The sequence below is a fragment of the Oryza brachyantha genome, chromosome 2 (genome assembly GCF_000231095.2).
Source record: "Oryza brachyantha chromosome 2, ObraRS2, whole genome shotgun sequence".
Taxonomy (NCBI): Eukaryota; Viridiplantae; Streptophyta; class Magnoliopsida; order Poales; family Poaceae; genus Oryza; species Oryza brachyantha.
Genome location: NC_023164.2, coordinates 22,816,682 through 22,832,155, shown reverse-complemented (window position 1 = coordinate 22,832,155; position 15,474 = coordinate 22,816,682). Strand labels below are relative to the sequence as shown.

Sequence of the window (15,474 nt, the reverse complement as noted above, 5' to 3'; positions counted from 1 at the left end):
AAAGTTCTGCTAGTCTAATTGTTTATTGGATCTTTTTACCCTAATACAATAACTGATCCAGGACCTGATCGATTGTCTCGTGGGTCTATCTGTGCTAATACTACTACCATACCATGCATCCATGGGAGGCCAAGTGTAAATCTATGTAGAATGATAGGGCCGGCCAGGCCTTCAATTCCCGGTGCCTCACGTGCCGGCACCCATGGCCATGAAGGCGACAACTCACCCCGAAAGCCCCAAACTCACATGCTTCTCCCTAAAAAACAGATCCATGTTCCATAATCCAACCGAAAAGGCAACGCTGCCCAAATCCTCAACGTGCCCTGGCTTCCATCCCGGCTTACCTAGCTTAGCTACTGCTGCTGCTGCTACCTGTTACTCCACTTTGTAATTTTGTTACTGCAGACATGCATGCAGCGAGAGCATAGCAAGTGCTACGTACTGTGCTGACACTGTAGCAGCCAGCAGGTAATAACTTGGCGGTGGCTATGGCGATGGATGCATGGATCGATGCGTTGGCCACGTGATTGATGCTCTCAGATCTGACTGACGATCGAGCACTGTGGATATCTTAATCGGGGAGTTAATTAATCGCGGCCGGAGTTGTTTACTGATCCCTAAACGGATTCCTCAGCTTGAGTTTTGCAGAGGGAATGTTCTGATCAGAGAAGAGCAGAGGCACGTCGACCGATCACGCACTGACGGCTTGCCTGCGCTGTCAATGATGGGATCAAATCATTTCGATCGGGATCGATCTAATCTAAGGCCTTATTTAGTTCCCAAATTTTTTTTCAAAAACATCGCATCGAATTTTTGACACCTAAATAAAGCATTAAACATAGATAAATCAAAAAACTAATTGCACAGTTATGGAAGAAATCTTAAGATAAATCTTTTGAGTCTAATTAATACATGATTAGTCATAACTGCTACAGTAACCAACATATACTAATGATGGATTAATTAGGCTCAAAAGATTCGTCTCGTGATTTCTAGGCTAGCCATGAAATTCGTTTTTTCATTCGTGTCTAAAAACCCCTTTCGATATCCGATCAAACATTTGACGTGACACTTCTTTTAAAAATTTTCTTAATCTAAACACCACCTAAACAACAATCCGGCCGGCATGCGCAAGGTAGCGCTACACTAGCCATTTAGCCCTTGGTTGTTTTATTGTGTCTCGAAGCGAAACGGCCACGAAGCTTCGTGGGGTTATGCGGGACACATGCTCCTTGTCGTTTTGGGGGCGCAACGACTTTGAGCTTAAGCTAAGCTCCTAATCAATTTCAAATCTTAATGGCCGGATACTCACAACGAGTCGGGTTCATGGACCCTAGCTAAGACGATGAGATATACTGCCGGTCTCACTTTCTTCAGATTTGCTACACGGCCACACACAGATGATTTGACACTCACTAATTAGCCGTACGTGTTTCACTTTCACGCGAGAGCGAGCGCGGCACAGCGCGCGTGTGGCAACAAGCTGTGTGGAGATAGCCGCGTCAGCTGGTTCATGCACCGCCCGGCCCACGCATGCATCGATCGATCGGTCACGTACCGACGGGGACATGGGTCCATCCATGTAGATGGTAGATGCAGCCCCACCCCCCACACACACACTGCGGGGCACGTGCACCGTGGCACGTAACGCGCGACCGGTCGATCCAGGCAGGTTAGGTACGTACGTGGGTGTGAGAATGACATGTCCCCGTGCACCGTACGCACGCACCGTGCTGTCCGTTTCGGCGTTACGGCTCGCGCGCGCGGGGGCGTCGGTTGATCGCGCCGAGGCGTGGCATATTAATTGGTCGCGCGCGCACGGTAGATCGAGCCGGCGCCCGGCGGAAATGAGAGCGCGGCGGCGGCGGCGGCGGCGAGGCACGTATGATTTGCCCGAGGAAGGCAAGGCGCGTACGTCGCGCGCGCCGTCGGCGTGCATGTGCGCGCAAAGGGCGGTGGAAACAGCAGGAAAGCGCGTGGGGAGAGGGCGAGATAGAGGCCCCCACCAACGCACCGCCTCGCGCCACCGGCGGAGGCACGTGAGTACGTGAGATGCTTAACTAGCTAGGTAGTCAGTAGTCACCCCTTTTCCTTCTTTCGCTTCTACCTGCTGCATGCACCTTTGGTCGTTTTATCCGAAGGGCCTTTTGCTCTCCTCGTCCTCGGTTAAAAGTTTGATATCCGCTGTTCCGCAATTAGCGGGGTGATCGATCGGGTAGCTTTGCTGTCTCATCCGTCTTCAAAAGGCTGGACATCAGAATGTTGAATATGTCAAAACTACCGGGCACAAGGCTTGCTTTGCCGACGTTTAGCCTTCACTAAACTACTTACGTTATATTATGAAACTAGTGCGGGGTGGCATGCAGTGCTTTCGCATTAGCTTGCTGTTCTGTATGATGATAGAGAGACGTGGATGAGAGAGAGTATAAATTAACCAACAATGTTTAAAGATACAAAGTAGAGAAGTAGTACTATATTGGTACCAGACAGACAGGCAGGGAGGCAGGCAAGCAGCAGGCTTACCTCCACCTCTTTATCATATCATTATCAGTCTCCTATCCTTCTCGACTCTCTCTTAGCCGACTATAATAAGGTTCGAGTGGACAACCGAATTCGCTACATTCCATCAGTGTACTGACCGGCTACAAGATCCAGGCACCATCTTTCTGCTGCAACGGCAGGCCGCCCGGCTTGGCAGCAGAGACAGATCTCCAGTGTCCCGGGCGCCAATGCAGCTCTTCCCAGGTATCAAAGAGAATTACACTTCAACATGATGTTCCTTCCTTCTTTCTTCTCTATTTTCTCTCTTCTGCTGCATGATGCTCATGGCTGTTGTGTTGTTCATGTGCTTGTCGGTGATTCGCAGGAGAGGAGACGGCTCATGATTTCCTCTCGCTCCGTGCCGGAGGATCGTCGTCGCCGTCGTTCCAGCACCGCCGGGAAGCGCAGCATTCCTCGCAAGGTGAGCTGTGCGCCAACGTCTCCTTTGCTTTCTCAACGGCAAGTGCCATGATGCGCTAAGTTAGACAGCAATGCATCAACTTGCCAGCCCATGTTACCCATGTCACTGCATGCAAGTGCAGGATACGGTATGGAGATGCACAGATCACTGAAGCCCCTGGAGCAGGCCAAGCAGCGCAGCCGCAGCAGCGGCAACACGGCGGCAGGGAGTGCCGTCGACGGTGCGTCGCCGGCAGGCTCGGACTCGGAGGAGCATGTGCTACCGGGTGGCATCGGGACGTTCAGCATCAGGCAAGCGTCCGGTACTCCATCGAGAGAAGAGGCTGGTAGCCATGGCGCCGTCAGGAATGCATTTGCACCTGTTCTTCATGGCTCCAGGATGGAGAACGCACATGAAACAGGAGGATCTGGGAGTAGGGCTCACCGTGCGCCATCGACGATGTGGCAAGATTCTGGCACTGATCAAAGATCCATAGGTAAGACACCATATGAAGGTTAGCACCACAATTAACTGCATTGTTGATTCTCTAGTCTGTCATTTCAATTCAGGCCATGACGGATTTCTCTTCATGTACACTCAGCAACAAGAGCAGAGGGAAGAAGTAGCGCCAGCAGCGCCGATCAAGGGCCCAGCACTCCGAGATCAAAGCATTCAGCAACTGAGCAACGACGGCGTACCAAGATAAATGACAGGCAAGCTAATAGAGATCCAAACTTCATATTTTTTAAATTATATTTTTCTGCAAAACCGGAACGAACCATGAAGATTGTCAATGGTAGTGAGAGAGATTAACAAGATATCATACTACTAGTGTCTAGTGTTGAGTTCCAAGACAATTTCATACAAAGTATATGGTGCAAGAAATGTGTTCTAAAAAGTAACTGTTCATGCTCTCCTTCAGGCTTGAAACACTTCGTGAGCTCCTACCGCACTCTGATCAGAAGAGAGACAAAGCATCTTTCCTTTCAGAGGTAAACAGAATATCAACTTAAGCATTGTGGCAGGTTACACTGCAATTTCTTCCTTGTGAAACAATTTGTTTGCAGGTTATTGAATACATAAGGTTTTTGCAAGAGAAAGTCCAAAAGTATGAGGCAGCCGATCCAGAAAGGAATCACGAGGATTCCAAATCCATGCCATGGGTACTATCATAGCCATGTTAGCACGTTCAAGACATGATTGTGCAATAGTGTTCACCCGCTGTTCTCTTTTTTTTTTCTTGATAGGCAAAAGTCTACTACAGATCATGCTGGAGAAACAAACAGGTAATTCCGTAAATAAAAAAATAGCAATTGAAAGCGAATGCACACTTCATCATAATACACCAATGATAGGTACCCATCCTTGCTTCTTCTTCATTGTCTCACAGAACATCAGTCAAGTCCAGGGGGGAGATTTGTCATCATCAACACAGGACATGAACAACGAACAGTACAGTCCCAAGCACATCTCGGCGGCACATCCAGATCTCTTCAACACCAGTACACCTGCTAGTTCCTCCCACATGGCAACAGGCACACCAAAAAATTGGGAAAGTAAATCCATTTTCCCTCTACTATAGTATTTCTTAATCACCTTTCAACAGTCAAGAGTTCTTGCAAGAACTAGATCCACTAAGTTTAATGCCCTTTAAGTTTTAAATACAGATAACAACACAAGTAGCAATCAGCCATGGCTGAGCATGTCAACAACACGCCAAGAGTCTGAATCAGGCAATAGAATGCTGAACAAGCACGAGAGACAAACCCTTCAAGATGAAAATCATAGTATTTCTAGTGCTTACTCTCAAGGGTCTGTTCCTGAACCATTTGTTACTTCAAGAACAAAGTTAGCAACAATATGTAACTAACAGGAGACAATTTCATACTGCAACAGATTATTCAACAGATTGACAGAAGCTCTTAAAAAGTCAGGACTGGACCCATCTCAAGCTAATATATCTGTAGAGATCAACATGAGCAAAAGAGCAAGAGAAAATACTAGTGACAACTCCAAGGTATAGAGCTTTGCAAAGCTGATTTCTTCATGGTGTTAACAACATAATGGATCATCTGCTTAACAATCATTTTGTGATTTTGTCTGGCTTCACATCACAGGTCAATGAAGCTGAAGAGCTCGTCCACATAACCAAGAGGCCACGATGTAATAAGAGCTAGATTTCTTTGCTCCAAACTAGAAAATTCATACATCGACAAGTTCAGTAACTTGGCAGCAGCAACCCCAAGTCCCCAACTGATGCAATTCTTTTTATTTATATTGCAACAAAAATTAACTAACCTAAGCTTCCATTCATATACCATTGAAGCTACTTCAGGGGAGGTCCAGAGGACACTCCCAATTTCTCATTCATCATCTGTAAATGTAGTCCAGATTCTATAGCGAGTATATGTATTGCTATCTCTAAAAGTTCCCAATTCAACTCATTTGTTCATACACATTGTAATATCATTGTACCAGTGGACCAGCCTTCTGTAACTCCATCCATTAAATTGGTTACTAAAGCTGTAAATAATCACTGTACTAATCTGAACTTGTGGATTGGTCTACTAACAACAATGAGGCGTCAAGTTGAATGTGTGTATCATATAGATTCTTCGTTCCTTTTCACCGGTAAAACTAGAGCAAACTCATCACATCACCTGGCGCTCAGCTGCATCTGCGACGATTGGCAGCCGTGGCGTCTTTCCAAGCAGGCACGCGCCCCCTCCGTAGACCAGGCAAACGAGCAGGAAGAGGAAGACAGTGCTCTCCATGCTCTGGAAGAGCTCGAAGCCGATCCCGCCGCCGGTGGAGGGCGCGAAGGACTGCACCAGGAGGTCGGGGAAGATGAGCAGCACGTCGAGCGCGACGGCCTGCATGGCGTTGAAGCGGACGAAGCGGGAGAAGGCCTGCTGGTTGCGCACGACGGCGAAGTAGAGGGTGAGGAAAAGGAGGAAGGGCGTGAGCGGCGAGGAGCGGAAGAGGCGGGCGGCGGGCGCGAGCGGGCTGAGCAGGGTGCTGAAGAGCGGGAACTGCGCTAGGAGGAAGCGGCCGTGGTGGACGCCGTCGAGGAACGGGTAGAGGTAGGCGACGGCGGCAACGAGGCGGTCGGGCGCCTCCACAGCGCCGCTGTTGTCGTTGTCGTTGTTCGGGTTGGAGGCGCGTGGCGGCCGCGCGAGCAGGCGGGCGGCGCGCGGGACCCCGACCCCGACCACGAGCGCGGTCTCGCCGCCTCGGCCATGTAGCGAGGGGAGGCGCGCCTGGGAGGCGAGGTGGGAGTGCGGCGCGGGCACCGGCGCGGCGCGGCGGAGCGGGCGCGGGGATGAGAGGAGGAGGAGCGAAACGGCGGAGGCCATGGGGGGAAGATTTGCAAGAGAGCGGGCGGGGAGTGGAGATTTTTGTGGGGGGTAATCGACGGATGCACAGCGCCGTGCGGCGGAGCCGTTTGGTCTGGTTTGGGTGGGCAGTGGCGCCGCGCGGCTGCGGCTGCGGCTGCGGCTGCGGCCACCGGGGCGGAGCGGGTTGGGGGAGGACTAGCGTGGAGATTTTTGCAGATTTCGGGGGATGTGGCCGAGTGGGAGACGAGGAGATTGGTTGGTGGTGCCGTCGTGCACTCGTGCCTGCCGCCTGCCTGCGGGACAGCGGGAGGGAAGCGGAGCGGGCGCCGCAAGGGCAATGGGCTAATCTCGCCGCGCCGTGCTGTTCACTCCTGGCCCGTAAGGATAGCGTGGGTGGTTTAATTAGCATGGGCTGCACCCTACAGGCTCGTACAGTGTGCATCATCTATAACATGAATAAGTTCACCTGACGTCCTTTAATATTACATCGAGTCTGCAAGACATCCTTAAATCCTAATACCAAAAATCTTTATCCCTAAACTATATAAAACCATACGAATTAGGTCCTACGGCAATATGCATGGATGGTTTCGCTAACGTAGAATCCTAGTCAGCAAGAAAAAAATTAAAAAAAAAGGTGAGGCACACATGTAACTCACATGTCAGCTGCAATTGAGCCGCAAGTTCCCCCATTACCTTCCTCCCCACCTTCGCCGGTGATGCGTCCCCACCCAAATCCGATGACGAGCTGAGGCAACGAAGGCGCTGGCAAATTCTCGCCCAACCGTGGCCGCCGGAGACGGCATAGCCGTCGCGCTGCCGGATGCTGCAGTGGCGGCATGAACACGACGCTATGCGATGACCTGGTGCAGGAGGTGTTCCGCTTGCTGCCACCCGCAGCCGCACCGCCCGTGTCCCTCGTCTCCCACCGCGGATGGCGAGCTGGGGTGGCCGACGTGCTATCTCGGTTCCCCTTTCTTTCCGCTCTAGCGGCGGCCAGCAAGCTGGGGTGGTGGCAGCGGCCGGGGAGCTTCGCACGGATGGCAGACGGCGGCGCGGGCGGGGTCGGGAGGCGATGGCCGATGGGCTAGGGATCCGCCTCCTGCCGCCGCACCGGCCGTGTCCCTCGTCTCCCGCGTAGACGGCGAGCTGGGGTGGCAGCGATCTGCGTTGAGGTTTATCCTTTCGTTACAGCAGCAATTTGCATTGAACCATCAAAAAACAACAAGAGGAGCACCAGAGAAAAGAAAATGTAAATCCAACAGAGCTAATGTACAACCACCTTGGTGTGAAGGATGATTGGATCAAAGTTAGCTGCTAAGTACAGATGCTTAAATCCAAACGGGAGATGTCATCAAAATCGTTTCTTGATTTCCCAGAGTTCAAAAAGATCGTGGCTTTCCTGATGCTTGCTACGACACAACGGCGTTGTCCTCAGCGAGTATATCCTCTCCGACTGGATGTCCTCCAGCGTGAGCACCCGCTTCCGTATCCCGCGGAGCGCGCCATCCACGGTGAGGTCGACGACGTCCTTGATCATCTTGCTCAGCTCCACGGTGCTCCCGTGCCGCCGGTAGAGCACCCTTGGCGCCATCTCCAGCGCGCGCTCCTGCATCCTCCTCACCTCGGATGGCGTGCGGGGCGGTGGCGTGGACGCAGATGGCGTGCGGCAGCGTGGGCAGGGGTGGGCGGCGCAGCCGGCGGGCTTGCGGTCGCCGAGCCGGCTGAGCTCCTCCTGCTACCGAAGGAGAGAAGAGAGAGAGGTTAAGTTTTTTTTAATCCTATTTCACTGATGAGTAGGTCCCACAAACTTTGTGCTGACTAGGATGCCATGTAAGCAAAACCATCTTCATACTGCCTAAGGACTTATATTAGACGTGATATATGAATTCGAGGTCAAACATTTCTGGCAATAGGGTTTAGGGACGATTTTGAAACTCGGTAACAACGTGTGAGACCTAAAGTGGACTTATTACTCTGTAGCGTTGTTGGTTGTGAGATACTGGGTTGGTGAAGCCTGATTGCCACGATTTTTGTAAGAAGAAATGTCTACATTGCCTCCCTCACGGATTGCTCGAGTTTTCTTAATACACGAGCACTCAACTGTTAAAATTGGTTAATTCGACTTTCTAGACAGTTTTTATCAAAAGTGCATGCTGATTTAGTCTTTATCCACATGGCATCTACATGGCGTACAACCAAAAAAAAATAGTGGAGCCACGTGCAAATAATTACATTTCATTTTCTTCCTTTACCTATCCCCTGAGAATCTTCTCGTCTCTTCCTCCTGTACTCCCTTTATATTTTTTTAATATGACGCCATTAACTTTTAGGTCACGTTTGACCATTCGTCTTATTCAAAAAATTGTATAATTATTAATTATTTTGTATAATATGATTTATTATTATAGAAACTTTAATTATGCATTATAATTTTGCATATTTGGATATAAATTCTGAATAAGACAAATGGTCAAACGTGATTCTAAAAGTAACGGTGTCAAACATATATAGAGGGAGTAGTTGTTTTAGCTACGTGGCAATTGACAACGTAGCTCTAGGTGGCTATGGGCAATAGGCAGTGACCATGGAGGAGCTCCGATCGATGGCCGACTCGAAAGGTTGAGGCCTCAAGGCGAGTGGAGCCACAACCTAAGAAACAGCGGCAATGCGAGAAATCAATCACAACTCATCAGAGCATGGATCAATTCCACAAAGCAGCCAACGATGGGACTGACCTCCACCTCTCTTACAAGTACTAATATATCTATCCTAAAATATAATTATTTTTTAAGTTGTTTATAATATATTAAGGAGATATCAAAAGGTTTCTTTTTAGTTGTTTCAATGGTTAATTTTTAAATTGAATAGATTATCTTTATAAGCATTTAATTGGCTTTAGAATCATTGGAATGATTAAAATTGTAGGAATCAATAAAGAAATGAATATATTGTTATACCAAACTTGAATTCTAAAAATACTTATATTTTGAAACGGATGGAGTATTAAACCTTTTTTTACCGTGTAATAGGATCCGATTATTGTTGACTATGCTGCACAACATATGTTTGGTTTCTAGTGACATTTGACAATTTCAGCTTCATAGATCATGTTAGTTCTTATTTATCTGTTCAGTGATCAATCTAATTGTTGTTGTCTTTTTTTTACAAGGCATAAAGAATTGGGCAAAAATTTATACGGAACATCCAAATTTTGTATTAGTGGCTAGAGACGCACCAAAAGATTGTATTACAACCGTGGGGCACCACAAAATGATGTGATTGGGTGTAAAACGCCAAAGACATCTTCTTATAATTTATAGACAAAAAATGAGCTGGCCAACCTACTGGTTATGATAAAAAAAATCCTAAAATCATCTAAATTAAATTCTAGAATTTAAAATTGGACTTATAGTCTTATATGTTGTTGCCAAAAGGATGAGACGTTGCCACCGTCTTTTAGCTTTTACTTATATTTATAAGCCAAATTTAAACTTTTAACATTAAATTTAAAGTTAATTTTGATTTTTTATCCTAGTTTATTTGTTAGCTTTGGCTTTTAGATTATTACGAACACGTATATAAATTTTATTCGTAAATTATTTTCTATTTACAAATATATCGTTTGAGTTTTTTTTCACCAAAAAGACAAAAGATGATCCTGTGCCACAAAAGTGGATCGCAAAACTCCACCTGCTTACGGATCTGTGCATGTCTACGTGAGCTACGGATATGCAGCCTACGGATCTGCACTCATTCCAGTACAACTGCCATATGAGAATCCATTCATCATCTCATCCTTATTTCATCAGATACTGGCCCACTCCCGTCGAATGGAGCTCTGGTAAATTATAAACTCGATCCCAAGATTGCTCTTGCGTCAAGGTTAATCCTCCATCCATTGCAGATAACAAAGCGCGTGCACGATCTCGCACGTAACAGTGCGATCGCCTAGGGATCGGATGCACCACGTCGAGTCCCTCGCGTTGACGAGCAGCGCGCTGCGCATCACGCACCACGCATCGGCAGCGGGGTGGTCCGGGTGGAGCTCTCCGCTCTCGGCCGTGCGCTGCTTCGCGCCAGATTCGCGCGCATCTCGAACTAGTATTAGTTCTCGCGGCAGTTCCCCGCAGTCAGAGCTACTACAAGCTCCAACGATCGATGACGAGTATTAACTGCTCGTTCGCTTCGGGATCAATGTTAATCCTATCTTAACCATCACTGAAAACAAGAAGCACTGACTCGCAAGATGACAAGTGAGGCATGTAGTACTTCGATGCACCACTCCAGCAGTAAGAAATCGATACAGTGCGTCAGTTCTAATGTCTGTTATGACTGCTGAAACAGCGTATCGTAGTATAGAGTAAAACTTTCAGAGAAGAACAAAAATTTAGGATTCGAGAGCAGATACGTCTGAAGAACGCTGAAAAACCTCATATGTAACAATTTCCTCCATGATCAGTGACGTTCTGTTGAACTAATTTATCCACTGATGCGCCCCATCATCTATACAAGAATATGATCTATTTATCGGCGTAATTGGCAAACCTACATTTGCAATTCTCCATCGTGTAATGTCATGTCTATGTACCAACTACATTGGAGTTAAGTAGTCACAAGCTCACAGCTACATCCTCCTCCCTGCTTCCCCATCCACAGGTCCTTGTCAATGGCACAGTCCGAAGTTCTGAACTGGCAATACCTCGCCATTCCAGTCAGCTCAGAAGAAACAACGCAGCCAAGTTCAGCCACGCTGCATCATGCAAACGTGTAATGGAAATGAGCAGGGGCTCGCGCATTCGCGCCAAGAAAAATATCATGATGTCCGTAAAAGATTGGGATCTCGCAAGCACTCTTGAGGGTTAGCATAGAAGTAGTCCTCTTCCTTCGGTTTGTCAAGAATAACGGTCCTTTTTGAAGCTGCTCCCATTCGGTTTGCATGGACAGACTTGATTAATGAAGAGAATTCATCCCACCCCATAGAACCACTATTATACTGGTCGACCAGCTCAACTATGAGTTTTCTATCCAATAAGATTGTTTTCTTAAAACCCATGAACCTGTAACAAAAAGAATCGATCAGCTTTACCTCTAAAGAAAAGAAACTACTTCCTCCGTTTCATAATGTAAAATGTTTGTTTTTTTTGTTGCAATGTTTGATCATTTGTCTTATTCAAAAAATTATAGAAATATCATTTATTTTGCTTGTGACTTACTTTATTATCAAAAGAACTTTAAGCATAACTTGTCATTTTTTATATTTGTACTAAATTTTTAAATAAGACGAATGGTCAAACGTTACAACAAAAAAAGTCAAATATCTTACATTATATTAAACAACACATAAATTGCTCTATGAATATTAGGTTGCAAATGTTTAGGTTCAAAACGACTGGCATTGTTCAAATCTAGTAGCATGCAGACGGGCAATAGAGGTATAGAAATTGTCTGAATATAGTACTGTACTGAGAATGCAGAGGTGTGATCAAGAACGATATATACCTGCGGTGACCCTCAACAACTTTAGCCATGTTGCCATCATATGTTGGAACAAATATATCACTTTCCAGTGATACCAAATAATCCAGAGCTGCCATTTGTGACGAATGGTTCTGAAAGAACATGAGGTCGGAAGGTTCCAAAAGTGTCTCCTTTCTCACCTAGCATGGAACAACACACGTCAGCAAAATGGGAAAAGAGATCTGCAGATGATACCAGTGATGCCATCAAAGATACATGTACACAATTTGGTCCATACCACGTTGGGATACGCTGAAGTGAGTGCAGCCATCCTGCGCTTTCCACCGTAAATTTCGCCAGCTGCAATGTATATTTGCATACTTCTGTCGATGTCCAAAGCTCTGAGGACAAGAGCAATCTCCTCAGGCGTCAAAGGACAAAGGCCATCTTTTCTTTTCGTGAAAGAGTTTATTACTTTCTCTTTCCACCAAGGATAAGCATATCTGAGATTATGCATAAGTTAGCTGTTAATATGTGATATAATGAATGTAATTCTATACACCCAAAACAGTCTGCAAGAATAAAGTACAGCAATTTTTACCTCATTCTTGTGAGCTCATCGGCCTCTTCACGAGTGCAACCTTCAGTACAGCCAGAGAAAGCCAGCATATCCATTTCATAACGTAAATGAAGAACCAAGAAGGGGCCATTTTGGCGAAGCAATCTAATTACTCTCCTGCCCAACTCTTCAATTTGGGGCGTGAATTTCAGTGAAGCATAGTTAACTCGGCAACGCAACTTCTGGACCTTGAGCGGCAGTCCGTTGTTTGCTAGCCTAGCATCAGTTCTGTTCAGATGAAGAACCTTGTGCTTCCGAATCAAAGGAAGTATCTGTAAAAAACGAATTTTAAGATACTTTTTCAGTCAAAGTAACATTTGAAGGACAAATAGGGTAATGGATGTCTAACCTTGTTACGGTAATAGGAGATCCCAGACCAGCTAATAGGCGGCATTGAATGGAACATTCCTAGTTCCACTCTTCGCTTTACCCTTGGTGGCAACTCCCTCAGTATACGGACCTCATCTCTCAAAGAAGTTATAAAATGTTCAACATCAAATATATCCTGGAACTCACTAAAAAGTAAACAAAAGAAAATTTGATTAAGTGTATGGTCATAGATAAGCTTGAAACCCATTGATAGTACCATAAAGATACTGATAAACGTAAAATCATATCACAGCAGAAGATGCACCTTGGATCATTCCAAAAGGATGTCTTATCCAACTCAGGCACTATTAGAGTCACATTCAAGTATCTTGCAATGGCAACCATATCACATATCTGCGGGAACATGGAATAGCATTTGTTGTCAAATGCTAAATGTAATTAACTGGTCTAAATAACTACATCCCAAAAATGGAGGGTTTTCAGGTTGCTTACGGCTGCTCGCATTTGGTTGAGTCCACCATTGCATGAAACCATCAAATAACCATTGTTCCTATAAATTCCTACAAAAAAGGGAAACGGGAGAAGATTATGCAAGCAAAATCAGAAGAATTAGCATACATACTACATCGAAGAAAAAGTTATACCAGATTGGCTTTTTTACGAAGCACACATATTGAATTCTAGCTGAGGTTCATTAACTGGAAAAGTTGCAATCGGACAAATAATTAACAGGCATGGACCATCATAACGCCCATTCAATTACTTACAAGGAGTGAACAAACACGTACGCCCCATGCTTTGTTAAAGTAAAAGTAGGATCGATGGATAATCCATAATTAACATTAAATTCAAAAGAGCATGTCGTGTGAACAAACTATGACAGTCTCCAAAAGCAGAGAAGATCGTTAAACTGTCCTACCATTGTAGTCACGTACAATAGTAGTCTCCACAAAAAGCTAGATGAAGCTCTTAACCAGCTAATGTTGTGGCCACCCATGTGAGTTCCTAAATGCTCTACAATTGATACCAGAAAGGAAAAGGCTAACACATAATTATCGTGCTTAGCCACGAAAAGTAGGTATACGTTCCTTTCCAATCCATGTGGAATAATTACCCAATGACCATACACTAGAATGTCAAACAAGTACAGATCTTTTTAAGGGAATTAGGCAGAAGATGCATTTTCGAAAAAAAGCAAAAAAAAGAATATTGTTTTTATATGAAAGCATCCATTGAAAAAAATATGAGTTTTAGTTTAGCTACGGAGCATCCAATCGCGCGCAAACAAAAAGGTGGTATGATGTTAAGCATGAAAACAACCCAAAACACACAGCATAGTTCATCGGTAATTTGCAATTCAAAATGAGCAGCAGCAATGTACGAATCCATGGCAATGTCGAGAAGCAGAGAAGTGGGTACTCACTTTTCGGCGGCAACGGGGCCTTCTCCACGACAGGTACCGGCATTGGGAGCCTCGCGGCGGCGAGCGCGGCGGAGGCAGCCTCCGGCGCCGTCCGGCACGACGGCCACCCCTTGAGGACGCGAGGCCCCCACCTGTCCCCGACGGCCGTGAGCTGCATGACGCAGGTCCACAGCAGCACCGTCGTGGTGGCGCGCAGCACCCACGGCCTCATCCGCGACCGCGCCACCGCGGCCACCGACGGGCACCTGAGCTTCTCCGCGCCGCCCCCGGCCATCTTGACACCCACTGTCGCCTTCCACCCCATCGAGCGTGGACCGGCGAATTCACGGGCCTATTGTCTCCCACGGAGCATCTCGCCCTCGCCTCGCGCACGTCAAAATCCACCACGAACTTCCGTGGGAATCGCCTCGCCACCACTCAACACAGCTCGGCAAAAAAAATTTCTCCTCGCCTCACCACAGCACCGCCAGAGATACGCCACCTCGGCCCTCTCGCCGCGGCCCCCGCCTACAAGAACGCGATTTCCGGCATCCAATGCGAGCTCCGAATCGGCGAGAAATGGCAAGAACCCCCCCAATCTTGCCGAGCAATGAAGCGGCGAACAATCCACAGCAGTTATTGCCCAGTCCGCCTTATCACCTTCCTTAAACGGCGCGGGCGAATCTTGGCAAGCAAACCCCAGCAAGGCACCCCCCACGCACACCGCCTCTGTTTCGCGACGACGCGGACAACGCCGGAGCAGTGGCAGTTTGCGGCGCGCCGGCCGGCGGGTGGATCTCGCGAGCGGAGGAGGAGGAGGTGGTGGTGGGCGTGCGTGCGTGCGTGGGTGAGGAGGAGCGATTCGTGGGGGCGTGAAGTTTATTTTCGGCTCTCGCGTCGGTGGTGCGCGCCGCGCGGCGCTGGTAAGACTCGGCGGGCGCGCGGACGTGTCCGAGTAACCGGCGGGAGACGCGGTAGGCGGCACCGGTGGAGTGCACACGAGGTGACTACTGCAACACGTGGACGGTAGAGACGCCGATGTGGCGACGAGTGAACGGCTGCGATTGGGGGGGAGTCCAGCGCGGTGGGGTCAGCGGGCGCCGTCTGGAGGGGCGGTTCCACGTGAGCGTTGGCTGGCTGGCCGCGGCCGCGGACGCCGTTGGATCACGGCCCCACATGGCAGGAGAATGAGTAGTTTTATGGTCACGTGTCGCTATAAGTTACCGGGCTTTCGTCAGACGTCATGTGCCTCGAGAGTCGAGACAATACGATTTTGGAGCTAACCCTGGTAGGATTAGGAATATGGATGTGCGACAAAGCATACTCCAACATGGAACAAATCCATTTACCACACAAAAGCTTAAAAGAACAGCAGGCAATTTAT

The 15,474-nt window shown here is 47.5% G+C and overlaps 3 protein-coding genes across 5 annotated transcripts; 1 reads left to right on the top strand and 2 right to left on the bottom strand.

Moving 5' to 3' along the window:
• Positions 1-2,595: 2,595 nt before the first annotated feature.
• Positions 2,596-5,336, top strand: LOC102705979 (transcription factor BIM1-like). Of its 3 annotated transcripts, none has more exons than XM_015834154.2 (11): positions 2,596-2,745; positions 2,867-2,962; positions 3,084-3,455; positions 3,543-3,654; positions 3,864-3,933; positions 4,009-4,104; positions 4,189-4,227; positions 4,332-4,497; positions 4,597-4,753; positions 4,838-4,958; positions 5,059-5,336. In XM_015834154.2, the coding sequence occupies exons 1-11, from the start codon at positions 2,730-2,732 to the stop codon at positions 5,116-5,118; spliced, it is 1,305 nt and encodes a 434-aa protein (XP_015689640.1). In that variant the 5' UTR covers positions 2,596-2,729; the 3' UTR covers positions 5,119-5,336. The 3 variants fall into 3 exon arrangements, with proteins under 3 accessions (XP_015689640.1, XP_015689641.1, XP_006647828.2); XM_015834155.2 differs by having other exon boundaries at positions 2,597-2,745; positions 3,084-3,437; XM_006647765.3 differs by having other exon boundaries at positions 2,597-2,745; positions 4,609-4,753.
• An 86-nt stretch (positions 5,337-5,422) lies between these two features.
• Positions 5,423-6,509, bottom strand: LOC121053601 (protein TIC 20-v, chloroplastic-like). The gene has a single exon (XM_040521195.1). It carries the CDS (start codon positions 6,295-6,297, stop codon positions 5,593-5,595), a length of 705 nt encoding a protein of 234 aa, XP_040377129.1. The 5' UTR covers positions 6,298-6,509; the 3' UTR covers positions 5,423-5,592.
• A 4,018-nt stretch (positions 6,510-10,527) lies between these two features.
• LOC102716102 (rhamnogalacturonan I rhamnosyltransferase 1-like) lies at positions 10,528-14,926 on the bottom strand. The gene is made up of 8 exons (XM_040521440.1): positions 14,112-14,926; positions 13,181-13,248; positions 12,993-13,081; positions 12,708-12,873; positions 12,341-12,630; positions 12,038-12,242; positions 11,782-11,939; positions 10,528-11,339 (listed from the first exon to the last, which is right to left on the bottom strand). The coding sequence occupies exons 1-8, from the start codon at positions 14,413-14,415 to the stop codon at positions 11,096-11,098; spliced, it is 1,524 nt and encodes a 507-aa protein (XP_040377374.1). The 5' UTR covers positions 14,416-14,926; the 3' UTR covers positions 10,528-11,095.
• Between the last annotated feature and the right edge of the window lie 548 nt (positions 14,927-15,474).

What these genes read in the sequence shown, in the direction of transcription:
- LOC102716102 (XM_040521440.1), bottom strand. Translation starts at nt 14,415, where the DNA reads ATGGGGTGGAAGGCGACAGTGGGTGTCAAGATGGCCGGGGGCGGCGCG. An exon ending in TCAACCAAATGCGAGCAGCC is followed by an intron (nt 13,082 to 13,180) that starts GTAAGCAACCTG and finishes ATGTTCCCGCAG; the next exon opens with ATATGTGATATGGTTGCCAT. An exon ending in GATGAGCTCACAAGAATGAG is followed by an intron (nt 12,243 to 12,340) that starts GTAAAAATTGCT and finishes GCATAATCTCAG; the next exon opens with ATATGCTTATCCTTGGTGGA.
- LOC121053601 (XM_040521195.1), bottom strand. Translation starts at nt 6,297, where the DNA reads ATGGCCTCCGCCGTTTCGCTCCTCCTCCTCTCATCCCCGCGCCCGCTC.
- LOC102705979 (XM_015834154.2), top strand. An exon ending in CGTACCAAGATAAATGACAG is followed by an intron (nt 3,655 to 3,863) that starts GCAAGCTAATAG and finishes GCTCTCCTTCAG; the next exon opens with GCTTGAAACACTTCGTGAGC. An exon ending in AAGCATCTTTCCTTTCAGAG is followed by an intron (nt 3,934 to 4,008) that starts GTAAACAGAATA and finishes ATTTGTTTGCAG; the next exon opens with GTTATTGAATACATAAGGTT.